The sequence below is a fragment of the Trachymyrmex cornetzi genome, unplaced genomic scaffold, assembly GCF_001594075.2.
Source record: "Trachymyrmex cornetzi isolate Tcor2-1 unplaced genomic scaffold, Tcor1.1 scaffold245, whole genome shotgun sequence".
Taxonomy (NCBI): domain Eukaryota; kingdom Metazoa; phylum Arthropoda; class Insecta; order Hymenoptera; family Formicidae; genus Trachymyrmex; species Trachymyrmex cornetzi.
Genome location: NW_017297113.1, coordinates 1,020,276 through 1,036,981, shown reverse-complemented (window position 1 = coordinate 1,036,981; position 16,706 = coordinate 1,020,276). Strand labels below are relative to the sequence as shown.

The 16,706-nt window shown below is 32.9% G+C and overlaps 2 protein-coding genes and 1 pseudogene across 2 annotated transcripts in view; 1 reads left to right on the top strand and 2 right to left on the bottom strand.

Moving 5' to 3' along the window:
• Positions 1-6,015, bottom strand: part of LOC108761256 (RNA pseudouridylate synthase domain-containing protein 2) — a 179,800-nt gene extending 173,785 nt beyond the window's left edge. The window contains exon 1 of the mRNA XM_018507683.1: positions 5,813-6,015. The gene's annotated coding sequence lies outside the window, so the exon portion shown is untranslated. The remainder of the gene's footprint in view (positions 1-5,812) is intronic.
• Positions 6,016-6,671: 656 nt separating this feature from the next.
• nesd (SHC binding and spindle associated nessun dorma) overlaps positions 6,672-16,706 on the bottom strand; it is a 17,774-nt gene continuing 7,739 nt past the window's right edge. Inside the window, exons 2-5 of the mRNA XM_018507680.1 lie at positions 7,784-8,757; positions 7,495-7,699; positions 7,148-7,423; positions 6,672-7,069 (exon numbers count right to left, since the gene is read on the bottom strand). Coding sequence (XP_018363182.1) covers positions 6,782-7,069; positions 7,148-7,423; positions 7,495-7,699; positions 7,784-8,700 — 1,686 coding nt within the window. The 5' untranslated portion in view covers positions 8,701-8,757 and the 3' untranslated portion in view covers positions 6,672-6,781. The remainder of the gene's footprint in view (positions 7,070-7,147; positions 7,424-7,494; positions 7,700-7,783; positions 8,758-16,706) is intronic.
• Positions 9,484-11,787, top strand: LOC108761254 (protein unc-45 homolog B-like; annotated as a pseudogene).

The following is a 16,706-nucleotide window of genomic DNA, read 5'->3' as shown; positions in this document are numbered from 1 at the left end:
CATTCATTTTAGAACTTTCATCCATATAGAACAATCGATAGAACTCTTTGGGGGGCAAACAGAACTCTCAAGAAAATAATGGATTTCGAAAAAAAAAATTTTCAAAAAAAATTAATTTTTTTGTTTTCGATCTCAGCTGTTTCATTATTAAAGATTATCGTTAGAACTCTTTGGGGGGCTGTCAGAATTCATTACAGGATTTTAAAAAAAGTTTTTTTTTAATCATTAATTTTTTTTTAATTTTTTTTGGAAATCCATTATTTTCTTGAGAGTTCTGTTTGCCCCCCAAAGAGTTCTAACGATTATACTTAACAACCAATGCGCTAAAACCGATATCTAAAAAGTTCTGGGCATTCGAAGTTTCAATTTTTGAAATTTTTCTTAGTCCACGCAGCTTAAAATTTTTTTCGGAAATCCATTATTTTCTTGAGAGTTCTGTTTACCTCCCAAAGAGTTCTAACGATTATCCTTAACCGATGCGCTGAAACCGATATCTAAAAAGTTCTGGGCCTTTGAAGTTTCAAATTTTGAAATTTTTCTAAGTCCACGCACGTTAATTTAAATTATTCATGTTTTAATTGTTGACGAAAAAGTTGTATGTTAGTTTAAGTTATTCAAATTTTATTCATTCGACGAAAATGTATTAGTTTTAAGAAATAATTGTTTATATATAGTTATTTATTAATATGGTACTGTTCTGATCGTTAATTTAATTTTTACGATTCTAATTTTTTACATAAAAAAATTTTTGCGATTTTGATTGACGAATGGAATAATGTACATGCGATTTCATCTTAAAGTTTATAAGCTTGCCTTTTTGTTTTCGTACATGTTGACCTTTTACATCGAGAACAACTCAATTCCGAGCGACATGTCAATGTATACTGGCAGTTGAAGATGTCGATATCATTCAAATTTATTATATATAATTGTGATGTCTTGTGATTATTATATGGCTTCGCGACACGCTTCATATCCTATGGTGGTAAGTCATTTAATGTTGTGAACTCAGGCATTATCTAATGAGAAAATTGTGTAATTGTTAGATTGACAACGCTGCATCTTTGCCAATTTGCGAGTGACTTAATCATCGAGGACATGTAAGTCAATCATATTATAACTTTATTGCTGAGGATGACTCCAAAGAAAGTCGAAACATCCAAATACAGAAGACTTTAAGTTAACATGTGAGTATTGTTTTCACCTATCATTGCGCCGTTCACCGTTGCTAGACTCTCACTAGCTTAATTTAGTCATATTTTTAATTAATAGAAAGAAAAAATATTTTTAGCATCTTCGATATTTTGAGATACATTATTCTTTAAGTGACCGACAACTGACATTACAATGCCGATACATTAAAATGCAAAACCGAATCCAGACCAAACAAAAAAGCGCAAACAAAGACGAATGAATAATTCGTGAAGTGACCGATGAATGGCATTATAAAATCGGTATGTATTTAAAGTTTCTATAATAAATACATTAAGAGAAAAATTAATTAATTTTAATAAATATTTGTTCAAATATAATGCCAATTGAATATTTACTAAGTAAACGTAAATATTTATTTGGATAAAATTTTTATTTGGTACAAAAAACGTTAATATGATTTAATAACTATTATATATTTTCATTTAGTAAATAAATATTACATTAGCATACCTAATACTATTCAAACAATTGTTTATTAAAATTTAGTAAATTTTTTTCTCATTGTAGGAACACTAAATATATATAAAAAAGAGTCTAATGATAGCTATCGAATGTTAAGTAAAATAATTCCAATTAAATGTTAAGTTGATTTAACCAAAAATAATTTTACTTTCCCTAAATATTCATTACTTTCCTAAATATTTAGTAAGTATTAACAAACGGTTGGTTATATTTGGTAATAGATAATTACAAATTATAATAGTAATAAGGCTCAATAAATTAAAAAATCGAAAGAGAAAGGGCTACGAACCTAAGATTACTCGTTATAAATTAAAAATTGAAAACGTTAATAAATAAACATGTCATTTAGCTAAAATATAAACTTTAATTTGCCGGCAATAAACAACAAAACAAAAACAAATGTTTCGATCTATGTTGGATAATTATCAATGTTAACAAAAATAACAGTGAAATTATTACAAAGAGAAGATATATAAAAATTATAATTTGCTCTCAATCGCAGTATTATAATTTTTATATATCTTCTCTTTGTAATAATTTCACTGTTATTTATGTTAACATTGATAATTATCCAACATGGATCGAAACATTTGTTTTTGTTTTGTTGTTTATTGCCGGCAAATTAAAGTTTATATTTTAGCTAAATGACATGTTTATTTATTAAAGTTTTCAATTTTTAATTTATAACGATTAATCTTAGACTCATAGCTCTTTCTCTTTCGGTTTTTATACATATTTGTAGAAAAGTAAAATTATTGTTGGTTGTATTAACTGAATATTTGATTGGAATTATTTCATTCCACATATGGTACCTATTATATTAACAGATTCTTTTTTCAGTGTATAGGAACATTATATAATGAAAATCTTAAAATACACATATTAGAGACCCTATAATAAATCTGACCACGCGAGATGATAAACTTTTTATTGGCCCATCGTTTTTGTCAACTTCAATAAGCTAGAATGAATAAAAGAGTATAAGTACTATATACCAATCCCCCAGCACTTCTGTAACTCTTAGGTTCGTTTTCACAATATAATTATTTAAAGCTTAAAGGTTACCAAGAAATTTATGAACGAATTTCATTGATAAATCTATTGGTAGTTGGTAATTTTAATTTTTAAGTAATCATGTTGTGAAAACGAACCTAAGAATTACAGAATCCCAAGTAATCATATGTTGTGAAAACGAGCGTGAACGTCAATATTAACATATTTATACTATAATTGCGCAAATATATTATTAAATATGATAAAAAAGCTACGCAAGAACAATATAACGATATCGTCACTGTTGTTAAGAGTTATAGGAATCCCAATGCAAATCGAACAAACAAGTCCGAAATACGAATGAGCAACTCTTCGCCAGTACTCGTGACGTATTCAATTTTTTATTCAAATTGTACTCATTTCGTATAAATAAAAGTGCTAATCTTTCTTCCGGAGTAAACAGTAGTTTATGTGTAAATTTTAATTCTTTATTAAAATTCTAATTTAAGACGTTTCGATCTCACCCTTTTGGATCGTCCTCAATAATTAACAAATAATAATGTCGGATTTGTTGCATGGAAATTGAAGTAATTATCGTAGTTAGATATAGTAAAATAAAGAAAGTCACGCTGAGATACGTAAGTTTCATCTGCGTCAACATCGATTAAACTTTTCAAATATATATGGACCGGTAGTGGAAACTTAAATTATATAAGTCAAATGAGAGCCCGGATTATATCAAATTTGTAATCTCATTTTTTATGTGAACTGTTCTAATTAATGTATCACGAAACTCACGTATCTCGTGCCCGTTTCTATCAATGTAGTTTAATTTTAATTTTGGTTTAACTAACTTTTTATCTTTTTCTAGTTCTAACAATAAGAATTAGAAAAATGTAAAATTGAACCGAGATTAATCTACATTGATAGAAACAGGTATCAACATGACTTTATTTATTTTACTGTATCTGACTGCGGTAATTACTTCAACTTCCATGAAACAAATCAGACATTTGTTAATTATTAAGGATGACCCAAAAGTGAGGGGTCGAAATGTCTTAAATTTGAATTTCAATAAAAAATTTTAAATGATATATAAACATTTAATATTGGCTCTAATTGGCATTTTTATCTATATATCCTCTAGGCCTTTTCTTATATTTTTTCTTCACTCATTCGCTTGATCCGAATTGAGCTTTCGACAAAATTAATTTTCGTTCAAAAAAACTACGAAGCTAAGAAAGAAAATTGTGTGAAATCGCAAGCAATTTTTGGTTTTTCAGCACGTAGATATCGTAAAAACACTTTGTCGCTCTTTAGTAACTTTGTAAAATTGATAAGAATCCATGTTCAACGTGTCAAGAAGAAAGTACGAGGAGAATATCAGATTAATCTTTTATTTCAAATTGTGTTCTCAAGGGACAGATCCTCGGGATAGAACAGAGGAATCGAGGATTGTAAGATATTCCACATAACTTTCGTGTCACACTACGCATTGGAGAATGAGTGAGGCTAAAGTCCCATGAGCGGAAATCAGCGGAAATTTACAGCGGAATGGAACAGCGAGACCAATCACAATCGCAAAAAAGAAAGCAAAATAATGACTGCAGAGTTGTGATTAGTCGCGTTCTTCCATTTTGCTGTACATTTCCGCTCATAGAATTGCATAGCAAAGCCAGCCAGAGGATTGTGAATTGAGGATTAAATTTCAGGCAATCGGAACCAAACGGATTAAAATTAAAATTATCTGACTGGTCGAATTTTAATCTTCAATTCGCAATCCTCAATCTCCAATGCGTATAAGGCCGGAATCAGACTATGCATTGAAGATTAAGATTGAAGATTGAAGATTGAAATTTCACCAATGAGGACAAAGAAATTTTGGCTCCTTTTGTTCTGATTGGTCAAACATCAATCTTTCAATCTTCAATCTCATTCTTCAATGGGTAGTCTGATTCCGGCCTAATGATAGACACGGGAATAACATTTCTGCCCGTATTCATACTCAGACCTTGTACTTAAGGCTTCCTTAAATTTATCTTTAGATGCTCAGTAGCCAATAAAATAATTCGTAGAGTATCTGAAGATAAATTTAAGGAAGCCTTAAATATAAAGCCTGACTATGAATACGGGCATTGATTTGGACCGTCTCGCAAAACTCGAAGACCCGTCATTTTTATTACGTATGTCGCCTGCCTTAAGGCCATGAATATGCATCACGTCCGTGCGATACATCACGAGTACGCAGTCGGCAGTCCGGACAGTCCGGCGCGTTTAGCGCGCTGCCAACGACAGCTCGCTCCCCTTCCCCCTCCCTCCAGCCCCGTTGCGGCGTTGTGGCGTTGCCTCCTCGCCGGCCGCGATTAATCACCCCGCCTCAATATCAAAGCGTGACGGCGGCGCGGTTTTATCTCGCTCGACGACGGAAAACGCGATTAATCATTAGCAGCGAGAGACGGAGCGAGACTCGGGGAATCGGCGTGCGCGATCGATGCGCTCGGGCGCGTTGGCGCGAATGACGTTTCATTCATACGTGCCGAGTGCACGTGTCAACGCGCGCGAGCACATGGCCGGTGCAGCGAGAGGAGAGAGGGGGGAGGGGGAGCGAGGCGCGGGAGGGGAAAAGGGAGAAGAAAACGGTATGCCTTCCAGCGACACTTGCGAACACTTGTGAACGCGGATCGGTTTTCAAGGAACACACGAAAGTCAAGAACGATGAAAAACCAAATGACTTTATTTCGATTCTTAACGTCAATTAAGAATCAAATTTTCTACCCAAAAATCATCGTTTTGACTCTCATGACGTCAAAATAAAGTCGTTTTAACTTTCTCTTGACTCGGTACGTTGGATTGAGAAGACAAGCCGCTCGTGAATTACGATCCGCATCGTACCGATGGCCTTTTTCCCTTTTACGCGAAAGGCACGCAACACGCATGCGAATTACGACGTAAATCCACAATATCCATATATGCCATGTGATGCCACGCGAGCGAGTTGGAGCGAGTTCGAACGTCTTCCAGGTTGAACTCGCCGCGGCCGCAAAGTTCGTGGGACTCGGGGTGAACATTCGGTACGATCCGATGCAGGTCGAGGAGATTCCAGACGTAATTTTTTACCGGCAATGAGACGGAAAATACTCACGTTCGTCGACACGAGAGCGAAGCGCCCGATTCGACGATCTGTGGACGAGGTTATGATACAGATGGGTACACGCGCGAATCACCGTGAAATTCCGCCTCGGAGCTAACAGGTGCGAGCGCATTAACGCGGTAAATTCGTGACGGACGTGACGAGTTGATAATTGATATCACCTTTATCGAAATTCGCAATCTCAAAATTATCACGTCAATATATAACCCGATATTTCAACGTGCGGCACGTTCCGGAGCAACCGAAGCAACCAAAGCACTAAACCAGCGAAACTTTCATGGTGGCGACATCTGTTGTGAGAAATAAGTTATGCGTGTAAAGATAGTTTAATCTGTCGATACGTTATCACTTGAAAAAAAAATTAGTCGATAAAGAATACCAATCGATAATATTTAGTATCGTCGCTCAAATCCCGTTCCTAATTTCTATAATTTTATAGTTTTTCTTTTTTTAACGTATTGAAAAGAAAAAAGGTGTGAATGTGAATCCCAAACTATTTCCTGCTATAAAATAATTATATCCTTATTGTCTACTAATATGAGACAAAGATTGAACGATTATTTGTTACAGCTCGAACACAATGAAAGGAGTAAGAACAAGGAATAAAACATACATAGGCAATAGATTTCAATCTATCAGAAATTGCTTTGCAATGATACATGGTTTCTGATAGGTTGAAATCTATTGCTTGACATTTCCTGTTCTTATACCTTATTTCTTTCATTGTTGGAACACTGTCTCTTACTTTTTATATTAATGGAATATTTTCATGGAGAATTTGAAGATGAGGCGGAAATTATTATTCGTTTCTACTACTAGATATATTTCCGTAAAAAAATATTTGAAAGCTTATATATAAAATTCGTTTTTATAAATATACCAATACGTTTGCACTTTGTATCAAAAGGGTAGTAATGATTTTAAAATTAATTTCTAATAATGCGACAGATAATACGAAACTCATAACTCCATAGCTTCTTTACATGCTGATTCTTCTGTCGTATCATTAATTTGTCTATGTATGAGAGCGGCAGTGTCTTTTGGTCTCAACATAATACTCCCTTTGTGATTATTGAAAAATTTACATTCATTTAAAGAGATATTTTTAAGAGACACACTGCTTAATTCGCTTCCCACTTCGATGCTCTCCGAACGAGTTACTTTCTCAGTTTCCATCACTATAGCATGTCCACTCTTAATATTCTCGAAAGAGCATTTGGTTGCGGTAAAACGTGCATTATCATTGAGCTAAAAAAGTGATATACATTCATTACAAACATTCCAAAAAGTCGCGTTACCATCAAGATTAATGCAAAGTAACCATACCCGTACACCCTCGGAGCAGTTTTCAAATTGACAATTATTCATAACAACTTCACCAGTTCCATAAATAATGATCGCTGTACCTAATTCTTGAAAAACTGTATTTTCAAGTACTAATTTTGCTCCTGGCATAACAACTGCACCCCATTTAGCATTACTATTTGCAGTGACATTAGAGACACGTATTCTAGAACCAGTTACAATTACAGTACAGTCCTTCCTGATAATTATGCCTGCCTGAAGTAATCCCAAGTCGACGCAGATATTCCTCAACAGTATCTATTGGGTTTCATAAATAAATCAATAACAGAAATATCAGAAACATTGACAAATTTATTATTGAAGCATACCTCATTGCTAGAAAAATCAAACAGAGACGACGACATATTTGAATCATGTGGAGAAATTATAGTGTTCTCTGTGTTAGAAATTCCTATAATTGTACCTCCTTCTTGTAATCCAGTTGAACCTTTAATCGAATAGTTTCCTTCACCTAGCAAAATAGTATCGCCTGTCTCAAATGTATCCATAACATCATCCAGATATCCACATATTCTGAAATATAAACAATGTAGAAATTATAATAATTTTTCAATCTTTTTCCTACAACTCTTTTTGCTTAATAAAATCGAAATATACTTAATAGGTGCATCCTCAGGCAACATCGTTTGAATTTTATTAGAAAGTTCCTGAAGTTCTTTGACAATACCGCCCAACCACACAAAATAGTACACGCTTTTTCCATTTTCATTATCGCTGCGCTTTTTTCTTCTGTTATATGATTGATTCTTCCCAAGCAATCCTCTCAACGAAGGATTCTCTAATAAGTCCATCTCTGCTTTAATCTGCTGAAGTCGAAAGTGGAGCTTCATCAAGGTACATGTTTCCTGTGCCAATTCTTCAGGCATATCATCTTCCTGAAAATCTTCTGGTAGCAAAGATTCACATGTTGAAATTTTCTTCCGTATCTCCTTTCCCTCACTGACTAATGATTTAATAATGTCACACGTTTCCTTATTGATAATTCCGTTATTCATGTCAAAGTACAATCTGATCCTACGCTCCAGATGTTGCTCCACCCAATCGATATCGTCATCCTCGTCCTCATCCCACGGCATCCACAGGTAATTGTAGAAAAACCGTAGTCGATCCACGCAATGTGCAGTGCCTACTATATCCAAGCTGTGATTTTGCTGATCGATGGTGGGATACAACTCAACTAGTGGCACTTCATGCTTCTCGGGTAGATGTATGTCATCCTGAACAGCTGTGATCTTCACCAAGGCGTTCAACATCGGAAAGTCCATTCCCAACACCTCCACCTTCACAATCGTTGGATAACGAATACCATAGTTCTCGCACGTCATACGAGATATCTTCCACAACGCCTGCCAGCCGACCGGCTCGATGACGAGCTCCACATCGCAGACCCATTCCGTTCGAATGTTTGAGGCGGGCACTATTCTCCCTTGTGCGGACAGTATGTTGGTATATTCCTCCAATCTCTCGGCCAGAGTTTTATCGTGGAAGGTGTATATATGCGTATGTTCGCTCATTTTACATATATTCACACACGGTCCTGTTTACAAAATTGTCTAGATGATTCCAAGTCTCTAATGCGTGTATAGGGTATAAATGTTGTGTTTCATCAAATTATCACACCACGTTTTTTCGAAAATCACAACGCAATCAGAAGCGACACCGAGGAGACGCCATCAAAAACGAACGTTCATGTAATTCACAGAGGCGCAGACAGGTTCACCGATGGCTCATTGGATAATAGTAGAACGCCGATCAATTATCCGTAACTAAGGAGTCAATCGTGTATCTTTGAATTAAAAATTATAAAAGTGAAAAGTATAAGAATGAGCATTTTGACGATGTAAAAATGTAATTTTGACGGAAATAGCCGGAAATCTCCGACGCGGCTCCGAACTTCATGCTGCGCTCGCATATGATCGTATAACCTCAAACATAGAAACTTTGACTTGTTTTAACCTTTCCGCGTGGAATGGTGGAAATGTTGATCGAACAGAATCAAGCTTTGCCCGTATAAATTTTTTGTTCTCGAACTTTCGCGATCAATGATCATTGAATTACAGCCAGTGAATCGGAAGCATTATCGTGTCTATATTTATAACTCAATGCTTCTATTTATGTCATAGATGATTCACCGAAAATAAACCTTCGCAAATAATACGTCTGGATAGTTCCACATCGTCTATAATACAATGCCCAAGCAGTTCCTGGATCATTCCGAAAATGAGCACCAACTGAATTGCAAACTACGATTTTAACTGCAGTGTCAAAGTTTTAGGAAATCAAATTGTTCACCGTCACTCTTGGAAGTTCGTTTTAAAAACTTAAGCCTATCTCTCTTCCTCTCGGTCAATTGTAAATTGTCAACAAACAAAAGGTGAGATGTTTAAATTGGAATCTGTTTTTTCTTAATGTTTACTGAAACTTTTAGCATCAGCTTTCCATTATAAAATTTATTGTGTGTGTGCAAATTGAATTATTATTAAACTATATATTTTTGTTCCGCTAATACCACGTATGTAATTATATAATTTAGAATAATATATATTTCATAATTTGGAATAATTTTATATTGAAATAGTGTTGGAATAATGTTACTTTGAAATAATGTTGAAACAATATTATACTTCAGTCTTATTTTTTATAATTTTGAATTTGAAGAATGCTTTTATTAAAAAAAAAATAATCTAGGGTAATATAAACTTTAATAAATCATGAAGACTCATATGTTCTTTTAACTTCAAAAAATATGTGTTCCTGTTACAAATTAAAATATTTGCAAAACTGGAAAAAATTTACATATAAAATAATATATGTATATAAAATATCATGGATATAAACAAGAATATTTTCATAAAGTTATTCTTTACACAAGAATATGTTGAAACATTTAATGCAATATCGTATATATTTTGTATTATAGAGCTTTTCCATCATGACAAAGACAGATATAACTGCACAAGAGTGGAAAGAGAAGGGCAATGAAGAGTTTAACAAAGGCAATTGGTCTGAAGCCTTAAGTTACTACTCAAATGCATTGAAATTAGTAGACGAGGATAACGTTGAGAAAGCAGTGTACTATAAAAATCGAGCTGCCGCTCATTTAAAACTATGCGATTACGAAAACGTAATTAAAGACTGCAACAATGCACTAAAGATATGTTCTAATGATCCCAAGGCATTGTTTCGTAGATGTCAAGCATTAGAAGCGTTAGAAAGATTTGAGAAGGCATATTGAGATACAAGGAATATTATTTTATCTGATCCTAACAATAAAGTTATTCAGCCCATAGTGGCGCGCTTACATGAAATTGTACAAGAACGTCATAAGGAAAATTCACGTATTAGTGCCAAAGTAAATATACATACATTATTATAAAACTTATTGACTTACTGAACATAATAATTTGATCTAGATAATACAACCTTTTTTATATGTTATTTTTATATATTATAAATATATTAGTATATTCTTGTTTTACTCAATGTTACATAATTTGGCTGATTTAAGTTTTTTTATTTTATATAATACTAACTAATTATTGTCGAGTAAATTTACATACATTGCATATGAACAAAAATAATATTTTACAATTAACCTATATTTTTATTACACGCCATTGTATTTAAGTTCTCTTAATTTTGCTTTGTATTAGGTATCACAAATGCTGGATCTAGCATTTAACATGAGCGTAGATAAGGAAAAACGTGAAACCGCTATGAATAATCTGCTTGTGCTCGCACGTGAGAGAGCTGGTGCCGAGGAGATCTTTAAACAAAAAGGTGTATTCAAAATAGCAGAGCTTGTGAAAGTTGAAAAGAGTGAAGAAGTAATCTGTAGCGCGATTCATATTATAGGCGAGTTATGCAAAAATAATATTAGTCGAACTGAGTCTATTATGAAAGACCTTGGTGTGCCTTGGTATCTAAAAATGATGAACAGTACATATACACAGAGAGTCAATGCATCTCAATATTGTTTACAGGTAAATATTAGAAGACATGGTCGTGTCTTGACGCTAAATGTATAATTATACATAACTAAATATTGCATATATTTTGATTTCAGAATATACTGAACGCTTACAGTGGTATGGATAATAAACCCGATTCTAAATCCGATAAGGCTTTGTGCGAGGCGCATAAGAAAGAAATAGACACGATTCTGTCGTGTTTATTGTATAACGAATAGAACGATAACAGGCCTTACAAGAGACGCAATAATAGAACTTATTATGCGTAACATTCATTATACTGCATTAGATTGGGCTGAACGATTGGTCGAGCTTCGCGGTTTGCAGAGATTGATGGAAGTGGCTAGTGAAATGGAAGAATACAAATATGAATCCTCATTGCACATCACGTCTTCCACGCGAACTATAACTAGTGTGTGCTTAGCTGAAATATATGAAAACATGTACTATGATGCTGCTAAGGAGAAATTTAGCAACGCTATCGATGAGTTTATTAAAGATAAATTGCTTTCACCTGACATAGATTCGAAGGTATGAATTCTGTAACTTCAGATCTTTTCTATTTATTTGAACTTCCACAAAAGAAAAGAATGTACATTCTTTAATATAGTCTCTTTGAGCAATTTGAAATATATTATCCAGCATATTGCTGGATTCACACTGCATCCGATTTGCGTCGTACGACGCTCTGCAACCAATCTGAAAACAGGATTACGATGGATTTTGCTTCGTATCTTTTGTGTCTTTTCGTCTTTTCGGTCGTTCTCATGTTTAGCGGGGTTCGCAATATTCCTAGGGGTGCTCTTGGTTGGCGAGTGATGCACTCGGTTGCGGCGTAGCCAGCGTGCATCCTTTGCGCGTTTTTTCATGCCGCTTTTCCGCGTATCTTCAGTTCTTTCTTCCGAAGCGCTCGCGAGTCTCCTTTGTTTGTTTAGGGCTCTTGTTTCGTTATTCGTGCCCTTATTTAAATTGTAATAGCTTTTATTTGTTTTCTGAGGCCTTCGTGATCGATGCGCGTGTTTCGCGTTGCATCGCTATGCATTTTACGAGTAATTGCGCGTTTTTACTTGTCCTTGGTGAATCGGCGCTATTTCCTCGTGATTATTTGGTTGCTAATTATGATGTTCGTTATTTCCCGTCTTTTGGCGGTGCTATTTACGTGCTCTAGTGCATTTTTCTATGGGTTTTTCTATTTTATCGGTCGCGCAGGCGCTGTGCGCGCGGCGTTCGAACGCGACGGTTTCGGTAGCTTATCCTATAGTTTTATGCGTTTGTAGTTGGCACGTATTGTATTATTCGCTACACTCCGTGCTCGCGTTCGCTTGGTAAACGGCCGGGGTGCTATAATGTAGCGCACCGGACGTTACACTCATGTTACGTTAATTATTATACAACATCATTATATCGACTCTTGAACAAATACGAATATATCTAGTTCAAATTACAAATACAATTTTATAATTACATGTCAATTAATTTTAGTAAGTTGAAAGAATGCTTCTCAAAACTTAGTAATAATTTTATATAAAATAAAAATTATGCAGATTAGAGTAATAAATACATGAAATATACGAATTTGAACAATAAGATACTGATACTTATTCAAATAATTATTCCAATAATTTGAATAGCTAAATTTAAACCGACAATAATTATTTTGAATAATTTCAGTATTATCCGCAATATCATGATATAATTTACATCTCTAATTATACATATTATAACTTCCCGGGAAAAAATATTTCACATATATTTATATATAATTGACATAGTTTATATGTATACAATTATATAATTTTTATATTAACATTTTTTCCCGAATTTATATCCGTATAGATTACATAAGATTACATAAGATGTCATACAAGATATTCAAATTTCAAATAAATTGATTATACATTGGTATACTTAAAAAAATTCAAACATTAGTGATACTATTTATTAGTAAGCAATTACTAAATCAATTCATAAATTATATATTCGTAAGAAACTTGATATTATAATCATAAAACTGTTTCATGTTAAAATGTGAAACAGGTCACTCGTCAAGTGCGGCTATTTAGACATATATTCCCTTAGCCATGTCAGCATCATTGTTATTTTCATATAGAATCCAAGCTTTGTCATTGGGATCTAAATCCTTATTGTTATAATTGGCCTAAATGTAAACACAGTAATTAAGACATTGGAAAAGCCTTAATTAATGTAAAGTTTGTATCACTGTAAAGAAAATAATAAGATTATATTTTATACGTATATTTATGTTAAAATTATATATTTTATACACATTTGATTATTAAATCGAAATTAATATTCTCATTAGTCATATTTTTTAGAAAGTCCAAGCTCGCAGCTATCATTCAAATTTCATAATACTTGCGCAATTACTCATATGTGAAAATATTTATCGATCACTGACCATATCGATAGTATATGCATATATAAGATTTATAAGATATAGATGACAACATATTTGAATTAACAAAACTTAATATAAAATAATTTTATTTAATACTAAAGTTAAATATAACGTATGAGTAAAATATTGTTCTTAAATTTAAATAATCTGTATTTTTTAATATTAAATGTCTAATTTTGTTATACTATTTATACATACTAGAATATTTTAATTTAGAAATATAAAAATTAATATTAATAACATTTACCTCTGTTGATTTTGATTTTGAGAAGGTTGTACTTTTATGATAAGAACTTGTACTCGAATTTTTTTCAATTATGGATCGTATCGTTCTATCCATTTGAATATCTTAAAAATTTGATATAGGTTTGTTTGAAATATTGTTCATTATGATTAATTATATCACTAAAAATATATAATAAAGATCAATCAATAAAGATATATAATTTGTTACATACGTTAAGTATATAACAAATATGAAAATAACAAGAGTTTGTATTTTTAAATATAAAATATACCATTTCAATGTATACGTTATAATTGCGTATAACAGAACATACTAAAAATTTAAAATATAAAACTATTAATAACTATTACTATTAATAACATTTACCTCGACTTTCTTGAGTTGTAGCATTTTGCCAATTTGTTTCGTCTTATATATATTATTGTTACATTTTCTGCTGCTTGTTTCACCATTCTACACATTATCTTCAATTTTTTTTTCTTAATCTGGTCGGTACGTTGGTTCTTGAAAGTTGGTTCCGAAATATTGTACGGCATGATTATTTTCTAAGTGAAATTGTAATTCATCTAATATATTTCATCTAATATATTTGTGTAAAAAACACAATAATTGCACTTTATAGTATCATTTTTAATTGTAAAATGATGCATTGTACTATTAGTTATCATTTTAAAACCTATCGTATGTGTCACAGTTTCCAAGTGGTGCAATAACAGATGATTTTCCATACAATATATGTATTTACAACTTAAATTATAGCATTCTACGCATTTCGTGGTATTGACATTAAAATCTTCGAAATGCCATGATATTGCGTTATTTTCATCTTTCCAATTTGTTCTTATTGTTGTTCCTTCATGTAGATCATGTACCACACACAGGTGCTCACTACACTTTAAATATTGAATATCGTCTTTTGTATATTTCTCATTGCAATAGTTGTATTCAACTATTTCTTCTATGTCGTTAAAATGCTCTTGAATATATTCCCATAAATTATTTCGTCCTGCCATTATACCACGGTACCACGACGTGTTACTGAATATCGATTGTAGAAAACTGTAACAGAAAAATTGTTTCCAGGGAAAGGGAAGAACGATGGAAGGAGAAAGAGAAGAAAAAAGTTTGAAATATGTAACGTCTCACTAAAATGTAAATATTTATGTATCGAATCTTCAAGTTAAGAGTCACATAGTTTAGTTTATAATCATTTCGATTTCTGTTGTCAAACATTCCGATGAAGATTAATATTATACACCTTCAATAAATAATAATTTCAAGGCTTAAAATAACGAACGATATCAGTTGACTGATAATAATCACATATATCTTTTCACATGTATACTTTTAAAACAACTCAGACGTTTCGACTTACCAAGTCTTCATCAGTGATTTAACAATAAAGAATTCGTAATTCCTCCTATCATACACGTTATCTGCAAACATCGCTTTACTTATAAAAATTAATTCCCAATCGAATGGGAATCATATAATGCTGGATTCACTGCATCCGATTTGCGTCGTACGACGCACCGCAATTAATCAGAAAACAGGATTCCGATGATACGAAGCAAAATCCATCGTAATCCTGTTTTCAGATTGGTTGCAGAGCGTCGTACGACGCAAATCGGATGCAGTGTGAATCCAGCAATATGCTGGATAATATATTTCAAATTGCTCAAAGAGACTATATTAAAGAATGTACATTCTTTTCTTTTGTGGAAGTTCAAATAAATAGAAAAGATCTGAAGTTACAGAATTCATACCTTCGAATCTATGTCAGGTGAAAGCAATTTATCTTTAATAAACTCATCGATAGCGTTGCTAAATTTCTCCTTAGCAGCATCATAGTACATGTTTTCATATATTTTAGCTAAGCACACACTAGTTATAGTTCGCGTGGAAGACGTGATGTGCATTGAGGATTCATATATGTATTCTTCTATTTCACTAGCCACTTTCTTAGAGAGGCTCTACTAACCACTTGGTCGGACTGATGGAATGAAGGAATCATGCAGAATTTGCAATGGATACGCGAGGGCAAACTTCGTTACCGTGAGACTGTAACTAAAGGCTTCGAGAATATGTTCGATGCCTTTATTAGCATGCTGCACGGCGAGAACATCGGCAAAGCGATCGTTCAGGCTTAGATATTAATGCGCGCGTTTGGCCGGACAAAACTGTTAGCCTGCTCGTCGAGCGATTGAATGTGATTAGTTGGTTCTATAAGTAATAATCATATTTATTTGCTCGGCAAGCTGCTTTGTTGACTTGAACGCACTCAGTCAACTAGGCATTCCAAAGATACTTCTTACAAGTATTCCTGTTTGCTTACAATTTCACATTACATTAGCAATGTTTTCCATATTTTTGAAAGATTGAAAACACGAGTTTCGAATTTTGTACTCTATTCTCAGAGATCCTTAATTTTTTGAATAATAATCAGGCATTTAGAACGTTTAAAATGCTGTAATTAATCAGCGTATACTTGGGAATTAAAAACATCTGTTTGCGTTACGTTCAAACTCTGACTAAAAAATGTTAGATATTTTTAAATCTCAAAAAGTTGGATATTCTAAAATGACGTAAATATAAATTATTTTGGTATATTACATGCTCGCGTATGAAATATGTGTGCCTTTATGTAAATTAAACGTATGCATTGAATTACGTACGCTATATCACAAATGAATATTTTTTTCCAATGTTAACATAAATTTTTTTTACAAATAATTGTATGTATTAATATTAATTTTTTATTATGACGTTTTATACACTGTACATGTATGTGATTCAATTTCTTGACGATTATGAATTTAGAATATGGAAACTTTATCTATAGTATGGTATATACCATATATATACATATACAGGGTGGACCAT